At 34.4% G+C, this 20,886-nt stretch overlaps 2 protein-coding genes across 9 annotated transcripts; both read left to right on the plus strand.

Annotated features, from left to right (window-relative positions):
- The first annotated feature begins 4,225 nt into the window (after window positions 1-4,225).
- On the plus strand, window positions 4,226-9,906 carry LOC135794931 (metabotropic glutamate receptor 4). Of its 2 annotated transcripts, none has more exons than XM_065306428.1 (2): window positions 4,226-5,831; window positions 9,115-9,906. In XM_065306428.1, exons 1-2 carry the CDS (start codon window positions 4,688-4,690, stop codon window positions 9,231-9,233), a joined length of 1,263 nt encoding a protein of 420 aa, XP_065162500.1. In that variant the 5' UTR covers window positions 4,226-4,687; the 3' UTR covers window positions 9,234-9,906. The 2 variants fall into 2 exon arrangements, 1 of the variants encoding a protein (XP_065162500.1); XR_010548979.1 differs by lacking the exon at window positions 4,226-5,831 and adding an exon at window positions 7,537-7,819 and having other exon boundaries at window positions 9,115-9,243.
- A 2,344-nt stretch (window positions 9,907-12,250) lies between these two features.
- On the plus strand, window positions 12,251-19,664 carry LOC135794926 (G-protein coupled receptor Mth-like). 7 transcript variants are annotated; one of them, XM_065306420.1, is made up of 7 exons: window positions 12,251-12,699; window positions 12,934-13,691; window positions 17,923-18,102; window positions 18,164-18,242; window positions 18,306-18,478; window positions 18,547-18,919; window positions 19,252-19,664. In XM_065306420.1, exons 2-7 carry the CDS (start codon window positions 13,235-13,237, stop codon window positions 19,394-19,396), a joined length of 1,407 nt encoding a protein of 468 aa, XP_065162492.1. In that variant the 5' UTR covers window positions 12,251-12,699; window positions 12,934-13,234; the 3' UTR covers window positions 19,397-19,664. The 7 variants fall into 7 exon arrangements, with proteins under 7 accessions (XP_065162492.1, XP_065162491.1, XP_065162494.1 ...); XM_065306419.1 differs by having other exon boundaries at window positions 12,950-13,691; XM_065306422.1 differs by having other exon boundaries at window positions 12,251-12,441.
- The last annotated feature ends 1,222 nt before the right edge of the window (window positions 19,665-20,886 follow it).

Raw genomic sequence — 20,886 nt, forward strand, 5'->3', positions numbered from 1 at the left:
ACGATTTCGCATTTCAATGAATCTTGCCGCCTTGTGACGCGCATTGATGGCGCGCCGAGATACATCGATCCGTCCGCTTTCCTAAAATAAAATTCGCTGTGTGTATTCCCAAATTTCGAAGCCACAAAGAAAAACATATAACAATACAAGAAACACAATTGTAGTTGTAATAAAAAATTAATTGTGCTGCGGTGATTATCGGTAGTGTCTGCGTAAATGATAATTGTTATTTAATGATGCCGCGAGTGTTGTTTATTTTGAGAATTGATGAAAAACTTCAAATTAAGTAAGTGATTTAAGATGTCTGCTTAAGATTAATAGGAAGGAATTTAGAATGCCAAAAAGATTTTTCGTCAAGATTAAAAATAATTAATACCTAATCATTTTTATCACTTCAAAAAAAAATCATTAAAAAATATCGTTATGTATAAATATGCAAGCGGACAAAATTTTCATTCATTCATAAATTATAATTAACAAGAAATATTAACGATTTTTTAAATATTTTATTTCAAATTTTGAATTTATGTGAATATTTACATTACATACATTTATTTTGAAAATAAAATGAAAGTATTCATCTACATAAGTAATTGACGCCTGAATATTTCATATCAACAATTTCACTCATAATTTATGATGATTTGGTTTGCTCCAATTTTCATCCATCAACATTATTTTCCAATTATTGCCTTGTGTGCTCTGGGCAGAAACTGCTTTTAATCATACAGCGATTAGTTCAAACGTCAACAGGTCTGCAGGTCTCTTACTGCAAAGAAACGATTCGAGTTGGCTGCAACTGTCAGGGAATAGAGGAAATTCCATTATTCAATTAGTGCATTATTGCATTGCTTAATTATTACACGCCGGATTGAGTCACAGTAATTGGAGTTGTGGAAAGCGGACATTTAATCGCTCGCCGAGAAAAGTGGCGTTAAACTTTTCGCTAAGAGTATGAGGAAATTGAATAATCGACAATTAGCATTTTAACTTTCTCGTTTTTCTTATTGATTTTACACCCGATCGGTGTGTAAACGAGTGTAAATTGTAAACTCTTCCGATTGGGATTTAATTGGAATTAATTTTAATTAATAAATTAATTAATATAAATAAAATTTAAAGTTCAAGATTTTATTTTTTGTTCAAAATCAGAATTTATATTGAATAATTAAGATTAAAAGCAAATGGCACGCGCTTTGAAAGAATTTTTTAATTGGTAGACAATTTTAAACAATTTTGAATAATCGTAAAGGTATGCGCATTAATTAGTTAATGTTTTACCAATTTTGCAATTATTGTTAATGTTTGACATGCATAGTAGTGATATAAGTCGAGTAGCAAAACGCTGGTATTCGAGGCACAAGCCACTCCTTCTTCGAATTCCGGGGACTTTGATAACTGCGCATTTTAATAACTTAACTTTTAAAGGAGAATGGATTGTAAACGGTTTTCAGGGTGGAGCACAGTATAAACATAATCGAAATAGGATATTGTGCGTAAAATAAAAAAAATTTAATCATGCCAAACCTACCGAAAGTGAGTGCCTTCAAGTGGTTCGTGTATTTTGGATTGATATTGTTTTTTTTTATTTAGCAACGTTAAAAAGAATTTTTTTCTATTTTTTTTAAATTATTTTCAATATAAGTACGCAAAATTAGATATTTTTGTAAATTTTATAATTTTTAGGGCGTTGTTCTTCATGAATAGGACTAATTTAGTTGATTTTAAAACTTAACTTTTCTAAAAAAAACTTTTTTGCATTTGCTAAAAGTCGTAAAACTTCTGAGGCTTGTAATGTTCATAAAGATTTAACAACTAAAGCTCATAATTCGCAGCAATTAAAAAAGTCGCGTTAATTAAATTCTGTTGACTTAATTTATTATTATGTCATCGGAAATCTGCAAAAAAAACTTGAACCATATCTACATGGTTCATATTTAATATTTCTGGTTGTAGTATTATACAATTTACGATTCAATTAAACTAAATCTGCATTTGTTACATGCTTACTTTACTTGTGACACATTTATGCCACGTTTATGACTGATTATTGCATAAACAAACATCTACGTAATTATTCTTCGTTAAATTTGAAATTAATCCGTCAAATATTCTTGCTTTTTCTTGTTTTTGTTTTAAACTAGCCTAGTTAAGATACAATTATGTACAGCTATTCATTGAACTTGATATTGTTGATTGCTATTGATACTGCAATTGGTATTGTTTTGACACGTGATAAATATAGCGGTGATCACATTCTCAATGCATTCTTTCGTTGTTTATCGCATAAATGAAGCGATTTATCTAGATCGTGTGTGCCATGTCAATACCTGCGCCTAGTGTGATCGATTTAAAACTTGAATCATTGCATCTAATCAGCATGATTTGATTATATTAGCATTTGATGCATAATGTTCCTGCATAACTGTTTCATAACTGTTTTGCTACTGCGTCGTATACTGAATATAATGCATAATGTAATAATATAATACATAACAAATATGTTGTTAGTTGTTATTGCCTCGTGCTACAAGACATTCATTACTTTTTGTATGCATTTGTTAAAACATTCGACTTTAGCTAAAAACACGTTTTATTTATGCCTGTGGAGTGTTAACGTAGGCAACCAACTATGCAGCATTGTAATTCAAGTTAACTACGTACATCTCCATACTTGAATAAAATTAACATCAAACACGCATGTTATTAATTAATTAACGCAAAGATTAATGTATATCATTAATTAAAATGTACCATACAACACCACTTAATTAACGCACTACATTAATTAAAAGTTTATTAATTTGTTTGGAACGTTTAACAGTTTTTTTTTTGCGCAAATAGAATTTTGCAAATTTACGAATTAAATTTCTAACTTAATAATGCGTGTCGACTGTCGGGGCGGGTCATTAACAAGACGTGCTGGCTTTTCTGGGACCATTTACGAGTGGAGTGGAGTTCGCGAGCTTCCTGATTTGCTTTCCCTCAAAGCCTCTCGTAAAATCGTGCTCCCCGAGGGCAATTTGTGCGTCGTTAGCGCGTGCTCTAAACGGAAGTTTGGTCGCGCTCATATTACCTCAGCTGCACGTGTGCACCTGTGCTTTCCGGGTTTCCTTCAACTTGTAAGGAAGTTTGCAAATTCTCAATTGGAACCGGGAAAGCTTACATTGATTTAATCATAAGGAAGTTATAGCTTTTATATTTATTGAAAAAGTTTTTTTGAATTTTGCAAATAATGACGGGATTATTTTCATATCTATAAAATTTATAGTTATGGACGGGTTTAGTACCACAGCAGCGTCAAAAATAAATACTGCATTAGGTTATAGACTGATAAACTATTTCACCAAATTTCAATGTTTAGTTTTATTTTTTGGACGACAAAAACGGGAATGTTGTTTTTTAAATTAATATAAAAAACTTTTTTAGTAAGATAAATTTAGAATTATTATTTCTTGTATAATTAAAAGTCATTGATCGTAAATTTTTAACATTGTCCTGCTTATTGCAATTATTAATGTTAAAATGGTTACTGGATTAAATTGAGCGATGATAATTGATACTCGACGGTGTAATTTGAGCTGGGTTTACAGTTTTCAACAGTATCCGTGTTCTCCACGTCAAAATACCCAAAATTATAAACTAAATCGCATCAAATTAGCAACCATCATGTGTAATCACAATGATTGCTATCTTTTTCTTTCACCATCTATTAAAAATGGCGCTTCTGTCTCACGAGCCACTTGCTGTGTGTTTTACTCAAGTGAGCTTGCTTACTTTTATAGTTACCTCATCTTCGTAATTCTTAAACACACATGTTTACGACGGGCGACTACTCCTACTCACTCCTGGACAGTTATAAAAGCAACAATGTTACAGTTTAAAGTCTCTTTAACTCTACATGGGATTATTAAACGAGTCGCAACAGTGTGAATTAAATACCGTTGCTTTTTTTAAATTCCTGAATACATAACATAATTGATTGAGTACGCAGATATATTCGTAGTATTAAAAATGGTCGATTTTAAAATTAAATTATTTTTAAACGTTTATTTATAAAAAGTGTTTTTATTATGTATGAAAAAACAATAAGTAATGAATATAGCAAAATGTGAACACGCGGTAGTTACGTGTGGTATACATTTCATTGCCCTCCACACGCTGGCTCTTCTGCCCCGGTAACCAGCAATCAAACGAAGCGCGACGCGAATAACTCGAACCACTCGAACTCCATCTCCAGCGACTATAACTTGCATGCGTTAAAATTCAGTCAAAGTCAAAGTCGTCCAAACGCTTGAGGTTTGCTCGCTGCGTGAGCTAGCTAACGACGCCTCGAGCTCTTCGAGCGTAGTCGTTCCTGCTCGAGTGCGAGTATACGTTTCTGCAAAACGTAAGCAATAAAAATCTTCCGCGCACTGAAGAACTAGCAGAAGGAGAAGTAGTAGAGGTAGCTACTACTAACTACACTAACAACCAAACCAAACCATACCAAACCAGTTGGGATTGAGTTTGCGCTGCCGCGTCGCGTCCTCCACATCTTCGGCAGCGCTTAGTTACCAACACTCGTGCTACTGTGTCAAAAACACCAAATCATGGAGTGCCAGCTGAACACTTGTGCAAAAGTCGTGAAATTACCCAAGCAAATAATGTGCTCGTAAGAACAAGCGTCCCAATCGACATTATAAAGATGAAGCAAGTAGACTTTGACGAGATGTCACTCCGTCGAGTGGAAATGTCAACCGAGTACTTTCTCGTGCCGAATAAGACGTTATTACGACCGAATCAAATACCAACATCATCTACCGCATCCGGCACACCCCCGATTGTCACCGCTACAGTATGTCAAGACTGTGGTTTACTACGTACAGAAGTATGGGTTTTACCCGTTATTATCTTCTCCGGAATTGTTATGGTTTCGATTACATTCTTCGAGATTTTCATCATATGTAAAGCGTACAAACTAAGCTCAAGTCATCGTAATATTTTCCTTGGACAAATATTACTCCTGGGGTTGTTTCTATGTGCAACTGTAAGCATCATTCTGACCATGGTACCTACCCCCTTGACGTGTGCATTGACAAGATTTGGGATAGGAATATCTTATACGTTAATTTTCGCCGCGTTGCTAGTCAAGTGCGTGTTTCTGATAAGTCTCCACACCGGGGTCTACCTCCCAGCTGCATACCAAGCCCTGCTGCTGGCGTTCAGTATACTGATCCAGGTGGCAATCAATGTGCAGTGGCTCATAACGTATCCGCCCGGCGTCGAGAGTGTGATTTACGAACGCTACGTGACTGAGCGCAAGCATCACCTGCTCTTCACCGCTAAGGACCTCGAGAAGCCCATCGTTTCGAAACGGTGTCAGAGCACCTACGTGGACGTGCTCTTCTCGTTGATCTACGTTGTCTTTTTGATACTTTTCGTGAGCGTGCTGTCGATCAAGGCGCGCCACGTGCGGAACAATTATCGCGAGTCGACCTATATTGGGCTGTCGGTTGGGTGTTCGGTGCCCACCTGGTTCGTGTGGATCCTGAGCGGGTTTCTCGTCAACGAACGCCACAAGGATGCGTGTCTGGCGCTGGGATTGCTAGTGTCGAGTAGTATTATATTCTGTGTGATGTTCCTGTCGAAAGGTCGAAGACTGATTGCGCTCGGCAGTAACGGGGTGTACAAGGAGGATCGTGATGATCAGTTTAGTTCGATTAGTCGGACGGGAAGCAGATACTCGCCTTCGTTTTTTCATTATCAACCAGGGGATTACGGATATGGTGGACATCGGGATTGTATTTATCAGAAACCATCGAGTCATTCAAGGACGAATAATACTGAAGGTTAGTTGGTTAATTGGTCATCAGTGGTTTCAATTTCCTGCAAAATAAAATTCTAATGCATTGAGGAAGTGATAGAGGATGCAAAATTTCCTGTTTAATTTAAGTTGCATTTTTATTGAAAGTTTACTTGTAACACTAAACGATTAATTACGACTCATTAGACTCTGATATTAAATTACGATAAATCGCATCAATTATACGCTGTCCGGTTTCCATCTACTTGATTATTTATTATTAATCATAGTGGATATATCAGGAGGTAATTTACTGGAGTTTCTTTTTTGAAAATGGTTGAAATTAAATTTCTTTCTGGTTTCTTTGACCTGCTTGACAATATTTCGTTGGCGAAGTGCAAGTGAAAAGTGACTTTGATTAGATTCTGCGTATAAAGTAGGTGCTCGATATTATAGCAGGGCGTCGCGTTCCATTGCGCACTTCGCTATGTTTACGCCGAGGCAAAGGATTTTCTCTTTTCTCTCACGCTTTCCCCGAGCTTCTTCAGGCTTACCGATGTTTGAAATGAAAAATACAAAGTACCTACAATAAATATTTGTTTAATAATCTTAGTATATAAAGCCACAGGGACACAAAAACATAGACTAATTCAATAGAGTGATCCAAATCAAAATTTAGCGTATTTGCAAATTTTGGCCTAACTTTTGTTTTACATATAGTAAAATATTTGCATATCTTGTAGCATCGTGTAAAACACTTAAAACCTTGGTTTTGTTCAGATTTACATCCAAACAACAATATTTAACAATTACGAGTACGGTAACCGCTTGTTACACGCTCCGATTTGGCCATTTGAACATTTGAATATGTAAAATAATGCACCATTTACTCCGGGGCATATTTACGATGGTTTACAGCACTTGCACCATGTAATCATAATGCTTGCCAACATGTTAACGATGATTATTAGCTGTGATCTTGCTGCGCGCATATTAATACGGGTTGAGTCCTGTTGTTTTCGGCAAAGCGGCGAAAAATGCCCGCGTCGATTATATGTTTATTCAAAGAATGCGCTCGACGCGTAAACCGCCTTCGGTAACGGTGGTTAGGCTGACCGGCCATTGGCATCATATAATTTTCTGTGTGATACAGATACGTAGTGGTTCCTTTTGCGGGGCCAACTCGCCGCGGCGCGTCGAGACCAGAGGAAGTAATTCTCGACGAAAGGATGATAGACGGTCGGCGGTCAATCAGTTACGCTAATTGACACACTTGTAGAGCAGCATTGCTGCTATTGTTACACTTTGAAAACGTTTTCCGTTTTTTTTCTTATTCTTGCCGAGTATTTCCAACTGGAATTGCAATTTATACTTGCTTTCATTTGTTTTATTACTTCTTTTTTTTATATATAAAAAAAAACAGATTTATATAAGAGATATTTGTCTGAAATGAGTATAGTCAAGTTTTGATAAGGTTAATTAATTTTAAACGTGAAATACACATCGTTAAGTTAATTAATATTGCAAATAAAAGAAAAACTGATTTGAAATTTATGACGATAAATTCTATGAAGTGTTTGTTCTCATGTGCGATTTTTGTAACATAAACAAAAAGTTTTATAGTTAATTATAAACAATTTCACAAGTCGTAATGTTCGTTTTTGCATTAGGAAAAAAAAACTGATTAAACATGATTTACGCGAAAATTATTTTGATTTACCTTGCAGTTTCTACTTTTTGTTGACGTGTCCTCGTATGCAAAGTGTGTCGCAATTAAAATGTGAATTATCTGCATGAACTCGGTAGAAAATTGCACATAAATTCACCATGTTCGATAACATTTCTTTATTTACGCTGTCACGTAGACGCCGCGCGTATACGGTTGTGCGCACGCGTATAAATAAATTGAAATGTACAAAACAAAATAAACGAACTTGCCGCAGCGATTGTGAGACGGGACATCTGGCGCGAAAGCGCTTCTTCTACATCCGACTCATATAAACCATAAACGAGTAGTAAGGAGTAACGAGATGAGTAAGTAACGAGTTCAGCGTCAGATGAAAGTGACATTGTCCTTTAATTTTTACCATTAAGACCTCAATAAATCCGAAATGACAATGAAAAGAAAAAGTAAAAAGTAAACCACAAGGAAGTCGGTTTTGCTAAATTAAGCCTGCATTAATGTTAGTTATTGTTATGGTTAATGTAAAATTTTAAAGAAATATTTATATTTCATTTCGGTATATTTTTTACGAGTTTATTGAACCAGTTAAAATTAATTTTTGAAACAAAAGAAAACGAAAAGGCGTCGTAAAAAAGCACGATAAAATTAACACCAGTGCGCTAGGTTCTCACATTACTAACGTGCGTGAAAAATTGAAAATACACGTGGGTTTTATTTGATTTCCTATTCTTCTAGTGCAATCTATTCACATTGTGCAAAGTTTCATTCTAGATGGTAGTAAACATTTTGAGAAGCACTTAATATGCTCAAAAATAACTTTGTTCCAAGTATTTCTACTTGCAATAACAAATAGCAGTTTCGTTTTAAATTTAAATTTAAATAATCAGTAACTGAGAAATCAAACACGCAAATATGCAAATATTAAAACCAACATAATAGTCTACAAAAATCGAAAACAGTAGGCAACTCAAATTACACTAATACGAAAATAAGCGTGCCTAACACTCGAAGGTCGTGATTGTTGGTTATAAAAATTTTGATTTCAAAATTTCATTCCATTACAAAGCAGAATATGAATTATATTTGGTTCATTTAGTTTGTTCACGCTTTTGTCAATGTTTCATGCTTCTGCCCGAGTTGATCACGATCACGACACGGCCCAACCTTGATGCAGAGTACACGGAAACGAACCCAACCCAAAAGTACATTCAACTAGGCTTTGTACAATGTACATCAACCATGCAGGTACAAAGTAGTATTCCTCTACGCAAGTTGGTCATTTATTATTCTCCCGAAGATTAGACGCTGACGCACATGTGGTTATTTTGCTTGATGACTCTTGACCTTTTCCGTTTTAGGATATCGTCATCGCAATGTTTACCCCAGACGAATTATTTATTAACTAATGGACACCGCAGCGGCGGACGTAATTAATTATGCACAATTGAGGCCACGCACCGAACGCATTAAACACGATAAATTATGTATTCTTCTCTGATTACTTTTTAAGTGAGGTTAAAACATAACGACATAACCTCAAACATTTTTTACTAGTATTATGATTATTACAGAACTAAGATTTTAATTATTAAGTTAATGGAGGTTAAAGCTAATGATTTAATTTCTTCTATTTTTATTTTTACAGATATTATCGGTGTGCAGGACGATGGCAACATGTACACAACACTGGAGCCAACATTAAGCACGAATCCAAACGTGTATTTTTATTGCAGCAACGGCGTACATCCAGGCATGATTTATTAATACACCAACCATATGCAATTGCAACTGCAGTCGTTAAAAAAACCTAAGCATAAAACTGAAAAGCTGGGTTGCAATTTGCACACCACATTAAACTTTAGCGAAACAACAATCCACGAAGACGTCGTAAAATTTAACTACGCGCCGTTTTTAAATAAATTACAAATCATCGTATTTACGATTACGATGTTCGATGGAGAAATTCCAAATGTATGTAAACAAATTATAGTGCAAAATGTTAATTTTATGGTAACAAATTAGGTTACACACACACACACCTAACCAAACTAAACTATTGGGAATTTGTGCAATAAGTAAATAATTAAAATATGTGGACTTTGTGTTAAATTATTTAAATAAAATTTATTAATTATTAGGTATAGCATGAAATGGAATGTGTGTAATGGTGGTATGTATTTGTTTGAGTGTTTGGTTGATTGCAATCGTATTTAATTACTTTGCAAAAAAAACGCTTAAAAGTTTGTTTCTATGAAATGTCTTTTATGATACCTCCGAAAGTAATTAAATTTATTGATGTGTAACACTAGATAACATAAACTAATACGCATTATTCTAATTTTTAAGTTTGTACATAGTTAATATAGTGAATAATATTTATAAATCTGGTTAGTACTAACTCACTTTTTAAAGAAATATTATGAACACATTTATTAAATGTTTTTCCGGGTGATCTGATTGCAACTGATTGATATGAAGATTTCTAATATGTAATTATTATTTGATACGTTTTTTATACGTTTATATCGATTTGATTGTAATTGAGTTTCCTTTTATGAGAATTGAAATGTCTAAATTTAATTACATATGTACTTCCTTTATCCTTAAATATTTGGACGTGAAAATAATATCTTCACTACTAGTGTACAGTTATTTAACTGATTTAATCGCCAGAAGCGTATATTAGTTAATAACTATGCTGTTTATTCATGCAGCAGAACCGTTACCTCTCAAATATATTCAAGTGGATGCATAAAAATATGTTTGTTCTCTATTAACACGAACTTTGCAGTTAAACTATTAAAAAACTTGTTAAATAATGCATCATTTTATTGAAACTGTAAATTTTACATGGAAATTCAATTGCGTTTTGAATTAAACATGTAAAAATGAATAATGTGGATTTTCCAAAGTATCAACATCAAATTTTCACGTCTGCAATCGTGATATTTATACCACATCAAACAAATATTATTCGATTGAAGCAAAGCGTTGCAACATTTCAAAAACAATAGCGCTCAAAATTCGACGACTTGCACACGTGATGAAAATTATGTTTTGGCAAGCCGGATAAAAAACGACCCAGAATTCCCTCCTTTGTGAGTAGACGCTCGTGTGAATATTGGCTTTACTTGAAAGAAAACAAAATACAAACGAAGTTTTTGTACAATTATTTTTAGTATCTCGCAGACTTTTTCAATTAGATTTATATATGCAAAATCTAAATTGATTGGAAAGGTCGTTGTTGGCACAGATTTAACGCCGTTGAAGTGTTTCTCACGCATCTCTCAGCTTCTATCAATCGCGACATGTTTTTATTGCCATATTTCATTATGAGACATGTGTGCGAGAGTTTAAACTTAAACACGTCAAGCTTTTTTCATGCATAAAGGGCAATATTTATTACTCGAACAAATGCCATCGCTCTAAATTCCACCCAATTTATGAGCTATAAAGCACAACTGCTATAAATTATTTTGTCACATTTAATTGTTTCATTTGCATTGATTCATCGACCAGAAATAGTACTCCAGATTTGATTTTGTAACCGCATCTGTTATTTTCTTTTACAGCTTGGCATCACGTCGGCGTTTTTAATTAAGATTCCAAGTTCTTCATTTTTTCATCACTATACACATGTTACATTTACATATAATTTAAATTCAACCGATGGTACTTAACGATTGTTACTTGGCTGTCCGTTTCTTTTTTTACGCATACATCACAGGTGGAGAAAATGAAGTATTATTGCATCTTATTCTTGCGTTTTAATGAGTGAATAGAGTTGTTGAATCACCGGAAATTCATCTTAGGCGTGTGTGTGAACTACGAGTATAATAAACTTGTTTTAGGTATTGTGTGGGCTACATGAGAGCAAAACAAAACGTTGTAAACTTTACGCGTAGTACCTATAACAACTTATTTTTTCTTTATAGTGTGTAAATTCTATATTTTTACAGCCATGGAATAACATTTTGTCACTTTCATTGTATTTGTTATACAAATACTTAATACTACTATTTAAGTATAAAATTAACTTATAATGCACTGTAAGACAATATTGCTTATTTAAATAATTAATATTTATAACTATATTTTTAATTTTAGGCCATTTTTCAGATCATGACTAAAATTAATTAAATCCAATTTTATTAATCACAAAAATCTTAAAAAACATACTGTAAATATCGTAAAAATATCAAATTAATTACCAACTAGTCTCTATTAGACCGAAAAATCGAACTGAACTTACCGACGAATACGTTAATGACTACCCACGTTATGATGGTCAATAAAACGAAGAGAAAATGAATGCGTAAATTTGATATGCATGATAAACACGAACTTTTAGATTTCAGCCGCGTTTATAGGGAATTAGAGTGTTCATGATTCACGCGCCTGTTCTTCATTTTGATTTAATAACGGTAATTGCATTGGATTTCACCTATAATCGCAAACTACACAAACAGGTTCGTAATGATCACTCTAAGTGCATGTAAATTTGAAAATGCTTTTAACATGCATTCGAGCGTAGTGACAACTTGACGTATATGTAATTCATCAAGTGTAGACATTAACTTGCATGTAATATTCTATAAATATAATCAAAAACACCTCAAACATACGCATGTTTTAAGTACCTGAACCAACCCGAACAAGATTATCGTACTTAAAGTCCACATGCTTATAAGAGGCAGATAAAAGTTCATTGCGTTTCTATCTGCGTGCGATAATGTTGTTATCATATAGTAAGTAGACTCATTTGAGTACCTAACTTATATGCTTTTGTTTTATCATACACAGTAAAATGTGCATGCATGATACTAAATACTAAGTGCATACGAGTTAATTAAATTCAATTAATCATTCGTAAATTGTGTTGTGAGATTAAATGAAAGAAAATTACGTTGATGCAGTAATAATAATTAGTTCATCATTCTGGATGTGGCTGGTTTAGGATATCCTCCTGACGGTAATTTACTAATTAATTGAGCGTGTTATTCGCGTAGACAACACAAAAAAAAACACAACAGCCAACTAGCAATCCACCCTCATTTATTTTGCTTTCCTGTTGCTCTCTATTCTTTGATGACATGCGTGGGTAAATTTCATTAGGTTGTAGTACACACAAAGTTCATGTATTCGTTTGTCAAGAAGAGATAGCAGGTTTTTTTCATGATGAACAGCGCCCAAGGATAACATTACTGATACAACATAGGAATACATGTAGGTGGGTAGTTTTTCATCTTTGTTTGGGCAGGGTTGGATAAACATTTCTAGTAAATTGGGTTCATGTATAGGTCAGCCCTACCCATTAAAAATTTAATTTAATTTATCTAATTTATTAGTGTATCAATATCCTTGAAGGATTCAAACACAAAAAAAAACGGCACGCAATCGGATATTGTTTGTAGCAATAATTTAAGCGGTGCTCGCGGACGTCATTAAATATTTGTATTTTCAGGCGAGTGTTTTTACAGGCCATCTCTCGTTGATGTCAATTCCAATACGCGTCGCAACATGTGTTCCTGCGCAAAGCTGCAGGAAGAGCGTAGACGCACAACGTTCGCCGATAATACATCCACGCGTTGTTTTTAGCAACAAGTACTCGCACAAGTAGTATTAAAATGACCGATCGAAAGCGCCGCGCGCCACAAGAATACCGAACTGCAATAGGACACACCATTCGAACGTTTCTTCTCAACTAATAAGTACTTAGTAATGTTTCAACACAAGTTTTAAGTTTAAAAATTAGTTTAACTAAAATGAACTTTAAAAGTTTTTACATTGTGTTTCTGTTCATTTTATTAGTTTTTGAATGTCAGTGTTTAAAGGAGGATATAATTTTAATAAACAAGTGCTGCCGTTTAAATGAAAGTGCCTCAGATGAAGCGTGCGTTCCGGATGATGCTGATAGTGTTGAAGGAAGAGGTGACAATGCTTTGCGGCGGAGATTTGATGCATTGGGAAAAACTTTCCATAAACATTTACAACTCCATCAACCATGGGATTTCTACTGCGCACAGAACAAGAATACAATCATGCTCGATGAAGATTTGCAATTGTCTCTTAGGGAAGATGGTCGGTTGGATTGGAAAGGTAATAACGACAATGCGATATTACCAGGAGATTATTGTCTGGATCTTAATAATGGCACTTTGATTGCCATCACATGTCAGGATCCTTTCCAACTGTCGTTGAGTTGGAAATTAAATAAATATGGTAAATATGATTAATTTTATTAATATTTATATTCTGCGGCGTTTAAGTTTAATTTGACTCAACCTTTCAACGTATTAGTTTTTAAGTGGTTTATTGGAATTTCAAAATTTACAAAACTGCCAAAACCGGTTATGTTTAAATAAACATTGAAAGATTATTTTAGACTTTAAAACTTAAGCAGGCAAATATGTGTTTTATTTCGCTAAATTAAAGTGAACAGAAATAAACTCTTCAAAAATATTTCTATTTATATGGTTGATGTGTACACTGGGTTGCCTAACGCAAGTTATAGTCTAGGACCTGAATATAAGGACTTGAGCAAATAACAAAGCCTCGAATGAAACCCGGTTGATTCACGATGACTATCAGATATTTGTGGATTTTATCCCTAAATTTTATCTCTAACGTAAATTATCAATATAAAAAATTAGATAGCAATTGAAGTCAGGTAGTCGTTACATGTATTCATTCACGCGACCGCTCACAATTCCATTTAATGGTAGTGCACTTATTCAATGCCTGTGTTATAGCCGTGAAAAATACGTTTCCATCGTATTTACATGTCATTTGAATATTTGCAATTCCAGTAATTGAAATGATGATCGAATCGTAACGAAAAATTGTGTTCAGTTCCAATCGCTCACCGACTGCAGCAATGTCACACCAGTCGTACAGAAACATACCTATTCTGATAACGATATAAACAAAACAAAACTACGATGCACACATTCACCATAAACCTGTTCATAGTCTTAATCAGTGCGTTCGGTGTATTAAGTGCACATGCTAGTGAAATACCTCTAAATGCCAATTATAACGTTTATAAAGTAGAAGACATTCCGCAAAATTATAATTTAAGTGCTGTGATTAGTATACCATCTTGTAAATATTTATGTATTCGAAAATGTTGCAAATTTGGGTATTATTTAGAAGGGGGCAAAAAGTGTGTGAGAGACGATGCGACTCTAAAATATACGGACATGTTTACACAGTTCCGTGATGTGCAGCATGGTTTAGTGCACTGTGATAAATATATGTTAGAGGAACCCAAGGATAATTTTCAAATTCTTCGTAGTGGTGCTATTCAAATCACGGGCGGTGAAGATTACAGTACGCATTCGTTTTGTTTTGATTGGAATAAAAATCAACATAGGGTTGCGCTTGTGTGTTTTCCAGAGGAGATGGACGAAGATGCAGCCTCACGACTTACTAATACAATAGGTAAAAATAAATTTATTAAAAACAGAACGTTTTCGTGGAAGTAAAATTCTCATATTTAAACAAATCAATAGTTGAGCTGTCGTATAAGTTACGAGAACGACACGTTTCAACTTCAATACTTGCAAATCTTGGTTCTGAGTTACGTAATTATATACTTAGATTATATATTCGAGTAAATATTTATTCTACGCCGGTTTTTTTATTCGTAGACATTCTCAGGGTATACCCAGTGTCGTTTACAGATGACACATTCATTTATTATGAAAGGTTTCTTTGAGTCACTATAGATAAGAAAATGCAGATAATTATTACTTAGGAGTGGTAGTGTGTGAGACTATCTACATGTTTTGCAATTTTCAAACACAGACCAAACTAAGCGCATGCCAAATGTAATTAATTTTCGCCGCGTTTTCTCCGGTTTATTACCATGCAAATTACTTCGTTTAAATGCTTGTGTGAAGTGTATTTTTGCTCATTTGCATCGTGAGCTTGGTTTTAACGAGTGCGTGAATCAATAAAAATGCAATTAAAGCTACATTCATCGTGGTTTTGGATAGGTGCAACATATTTAATCTTATCAATGGTACTACATTAATAGTCTGTTAGCTGTTTGAAGTACAAAAGAGGAAAATTAGATAAGAGTATTACAAGTGTGATACGTGGAATTAAATCGTTGAGGCGTTGGTTTTCGTCACGTCTACACATCCAAAAAGTGTTTTTCTGTAGAAAAAAGCGTGCGTTAAAATTAGCCTGATCATCAACAAGACTGTTAGTGTAATGAGTGTTAACCCGCTGTGTTTATTGGACTTGCGCTCTTCTCGTTAACGTTTGCACGCATTTACGCGTTAATGTTATTACTTCCTTAGAAAAACACCACCAAACCATAAAAGTTGCCGCTTTGCCACACTCCAAGCAAAGTGAGTGAGTGGGTCAGCGTGTAAAATAAATTTAGCTGTTGTGTGTTCGTGCGAAGAGGAAGTCGTAATGTTGGAAAGTGTTTGACCACACGCATGTGTATGTATGCGGACAATACGATTGTGGTGTGGTCAATTCTCTGCGCATTGTGATAATACGACCAAGTGCTAAATAACCGCGAGCTCATGCAATCTCATTAGTAATCCAGTGTTCCCAAGTGTAGTTTATAATGTTTATATCCCTTCACAACAAGATGGTATCGTTAAAACTGGGACTATTTGTATTTTTTACTATTTTCTCTTATTTGCATACTGTGAACGGACAAAGTTTCGCGGGTTTTAAAACCAAGTGCAAAAATGATTACTTATTGGACATTACTAATGGTACTATGGATAAAACCACGAAAAAGATTCAATTTCAAGACGCAACTTATCCTGAAGAGAAATATTTTCGCCATGATGATTTGATCTATGGATGTGTGTGTGATGTGCAACTATGCATTAGCAAATGCTGTATGGAGAACCATCCGTTGAACATAACATGTGAACCGGGATTCACAAAACACGTCAGAGTTGATACCTATCATGAAAATATCACTAGGGCAGCACAAAACCCACGACATGTTTCGACATATTGGAATAATTGTTCATATTATGAACTGGAAGAGGGTGATACTTATTATTTAAAAAATGATGGTAGACTGTACTTTGACATGGAGGATAGACACTTCAACTTGCATGAATATTGTGTTGCTCAGGACGAAAACGAGAACAAACTGTCTGTACGATTATGCTTTGACCAAGAGGAATTAGCCAGTGTGGGGCAAGAAGTTGAGGAATTTCACAAATATGGTATTAACACTTTTATCATACTTACACTAAAACAAAAGTCGAGACATAAATCACTCCGAAATAATTGTTTTGCACTTTTAAAACATTCATTTAATTATTAGTAATTTGTTAATGTTTTTTATATAATTGTTGGTTGCGAATGTTTACTTTGCCATTAAGCGATAAAAAGATTAGATAATACAATTTCCAAAATCAAGCAAAACGAAACTTTCCTCACTTCATCATCTAGTGTAAAATCTGCTTTTGGTTTTGTTTTAGTCAATAGTTTTTTAATAAAATGCATAAATCTATTTTCAAAAGCAAATATTTTGAGTGGCGGTTATGGGTTCCGAAAACCCCTCTTAACCTACGGTTTATTTAAACTGTATGGACAAATATTTGCTCAATCGACATACGAGTATACCGGAAAAAATAAAATTTGTTTGCCACAGTAGCAACAGTATCCACACAACATTTAATCAAGCATATTATAAAATGTTACGAACGTTTATAAAACTAATGATAGTATTAAAAATTAGTGAAGTCATGACATTTGAAACCGAATGTGATAAAAACCACGCGATTAACATATCTAACGGAGCATTTGATGACGTCACTAAAACTATAAAGCACGAAGATGTTGTTTATCCACCTGACAAATATTTCGCACACGTAGATCACGGTGATGAACTATTTGGTTGTGTATGTGATTTGAAAGTGTGCGTTGCGAAGTGTTGTACTGATGCCACGCCTAGGAATAGTTCCTGCGAGTCTGGATATTCGCCGGATGTGCAAATAAACACTCACAATGATGATTTTACATTGGCAGAGCAAAATGCTAAACATTTGTCTGTCGAATGGAAAGAATGCATGTATCTTGTGTTAGAACCCGATGATATATATTATATCTTAGAAGATGGAAGATTGTATTTTCCGCTCATGGAAATGTATTTTGAATTGAATGAATATTGCGTAGTTCAGTTTAGGAATGAAACTCATAACAATATTGAAGTTCGATTGTGTTTTCATGAGGAGGATTTTGAAGAAGATGGAATATCGTTGAATACCTACGGTAACGAGCAATACCGATATATGTTTCATTGGATATTTTCTTGATTAATCACTATTTACAAACAATAAATTGTTTTATTAGCTTAATCATCGATGATTCGCAAAATTGCATAATTTCCCGGAAAGGGAAACCACTCATATTGATAACACTATGACATTAAGAATATTTACTTACTATGTTTTTTGTGTTTCAGGAATGTTGATTTCCGTACCGTTTTTGTTGGCCACACTAATTATCTATTTTATTCTGCCGGATAAGAAGATACAAATCAAATGTATGATGGCTTACGTGACTTGCTTGATGCTCTCGTATATTGTCTTAATTTATTTACAATTTAACGCGGATTTGCCATCACCACATTGTCAAATAATGGGTTAGTATTTTTTAGTATTACCGTTGTGTGTTAATATTTTTCAAATATATCTTGGTTTTAGCTTCTTTGGGATTGTATTTCTTCATGGCAACGTTTTGTTGGATGAATGTCACTTGTATCGATATGTATTGGACATTCTCGTAAGTTTAATTAATACCTACTTCCGGTTGAACGATTAAATGATCATAAAAATACGTTTTTAGTGGTAAACGAGGGCCGGTGCAAGGCAATTCATCAAAATGGAAACGCTTCCTTCTGTACTGCGCTTTTGCAAATGGCGCACCGCTTATATTACTTGCTATTGTCTTCGGCGTTAATTCACTTAAAACGTTTCATGGACATCCCGAATTTGGACATGGACAATGCTGGCTTGCACGTTAGTAAAACATAATATATTATTAATTAATTCAATTGATTGTTATACATTTGTATTTTTATTTTTAGATGGTCTCTCTCAGTTCTTATATTTTTATCTGCCAATGGCGATTTTAGTTAGCATCAACTTTGTCCTCTTCATCATCACTGCGCATACAATCCGCACTACGATTCGTGATAATCAGAAAATGCTACGCAGCAAGGAAAGCCAACGTCATAGTGAATCAAATAAACAGGACTATGTTCTCTACGTGAAACTCTTCGGTGCAATGGGAATCAATTGGACAATGGAGTTTATTTCGTTTACAGTCGATTGGTGTTTAGGTCATGACAAAGTCACATGGATTTGGTACCCGACCGACTTCTGTAATGCCATCTATGGCATTTTCATCTTTGTTTTATTTGTTTGCAAAAAGGCTGTTTGGATCAAATTGAAACAAAGGTATAATTTAATTATCCACTTACTAATATTCCATTTTTATTCATTTCGAAACATTTCAGGTTAAAAACTTGTCAAAAGAAATACAATTACGAGTTCATGCAGAATTATGACCGCACAACTATTGATGAAACTTACTTTATCGATATGCAGTATTTAGTTCCGTGGTGATACAAGCACGCCTCATGTACCAATTTATTTTCACATAATTCGTGCCAAATTAACACATTTAATACGCGCATCGATGTTGTCGCAATTAATTCTGAATGAGCCTACAAAATCTGCAATGCATTATCTGTTTATGTGGTTATAAGCGTGTTTTTTTCTTCTTTTAGATATTATGTCTGCATGGGCAAACCCAACATGGCGCGCGCATTATCTACACACACTTCGGGTAATCATACAAGTGTAACTGAAAGAACTAATGTGGAGGATTCAACAGTATCCCATAATTATTCAATGAAATTGAATCCAATGTAATAATTATTACATGCGCTTAAATGTACTTATTGGCATTGCATATTGCAATGCCGCACCGCCATGTTCGACGTCTATTAATTGATGATTACTATATGTAACTATTTATTTGGATATGTACTTTCTAAATATCAATTTTAATCTTGTGTGCCATAAATTGTCGCATTTTTACAAATGTAGGTGTTTACAAATCTTAAGACTGCTTAGTGCTTTTCGTATAATGTACAGGTTTTTAATTTCATTACTTCGATTAAACTATTTAACAAGTCAATTTTTTTTAAGTTATTAAATATGTACATTCTAGCTAGCGTCATCTAGGTTTAAGTTATTGTATTGTTGATGTAAAATTGTTATTCATTTAGATTGCGTGGTGCGCATTCGCTGGCTTAGTCAAACTTTCTCACTCACTTCACCCAACGCACGCTACGCTCTACGAAACACTATATGGTATATAGTATCTTGAGTATTAAAAAGTAAGCTTAGGTGGCGCAACTATTCATTTTTCTCACAAAAATACGAGAGCGAGAGAATTGATGGCATTCCGTCGGTGTCGGTTCACTTCTCACGCTTCATGTTACGGACGTAACATTACGGTCGTCTATAATAAATTCGGCAAATCGCGAAAATCGGTTAATAGTCGATTTTAGTGTTCTATTAATAATTTATAATTTAGTGTGTGGAATCCCTGTGCCTTCCAATTTAGTTTGTTATGTATGATTTCGTGTGTGTTCGTGAGTGCGTTGCCGTCGGACGCCTACCTCAATATCATGTTATTGGCAATAAAATTGATTTAAATTGGTTCCCAGTGAATTTTGAATTGGTACAAACCACTTTCGTCGTGGGCAGAAGTTCTCAGCAAGTATTATACTTGGTAAATATAATTTTTCTTTGGATTTCTACGTAAAGTCTGTATTCCAATGAATTGCATATGCATTCCAACAATGTTCGAATTCAATAACAATCTCTTATCTGTAATAGTTATCTTGTATAGAGTTGCGACGTGTATAGAGTTGCATGGCCGTCATTCTTTTCTTTCTTTGTAAACAAATTTTATTTCGCTCGACGAGCGAAACATTTAGCTGCAGGCAGTCTTATCTCTGGTTGCTGTCTCTGCGTTCAAGCGACTGGTTCGTACGCGTATTTTGTGACTGCACTTGACTTGTTATTTTTTATCGGTAAATTGCATTAAATTAAAACGCGATTTACATGTTGTTTATGGAAGGTTGTCACGGAGGGCACCTCGAAATCAACCATAGTCCACCGTAGGAAATAAGTGCAAGTTGTTTAAGAGTTTGTACGCGAGTGAGATGTAGTTGGCCGTCGGTCTAATCAGATGTGAATTTACTACCCATCAGAGTTATAATAAAATCAGTTTATAAGGTAATGTTTTAATTAAATTATTTATAACATTTGCAATCGAGTTTTTAATTCTATTTCGAGATGCATTAAAACCTGCAACTTTCCACTTCTGCTTTAATTTAGCCACACTATGC

The sequence above is a fragment of the Atheta coriaria genome, unplaced genomic scaffold (genome assembly GCF_025399875.1).
Source record: "Atheta coriaria isolate IRGN ID8LTWV9N9 unplaced genomic scaffold, Caltech_Dcor_3.1 hic_scaffold_6_pilon, whole genome shotgun sequence".
In the NCBI taxonomy this organism is placed as follows: domain Eukaryota; kingdom Metazoa; phylum Arthropoda; class Insecta; order Coleoptera; family Staphylinidae; genus Dalotia; species Dalotia coriaria.

Bases quoted from the DNA above. Each gene is read 5' to 3' on its own strand.
- LOC135794926 (XM_065306416.1), top strand. From the start codon at position 17,045: ATGGACAAATATTTGCTCAATCGACATACGAGTATACCGGAAAAAATA. The intron at 17,730-17,922 runs GTAACGAGCAAT...TTTGTGTTTCAG, and splicing joins AATATCGTTGAATACCTACG to GAATGTTGATTTCCGTACCG. The intron at 18,243-18,305 runs GTAAGTTTAATT...ATACGTTTTTAG, and splicing joins GATATGTATTGGACATTCTC to TGGTAAACGAGGGCCGGTGC.
- LOC135794931 (XM_065306428.1), top strand. From the start codon at position 4,688: ATGAAGCAAGTAGACTTTGACGAGATGTCACTCCGTCGAGTGGAAATG. The intron at 5,832-9,114 runs GTTAGTTGGTTA...TTATTTTTACAG, and splicing joins AAGGACGAATAATACTGAAG to ATATTATCGGTGTGCAGGAC.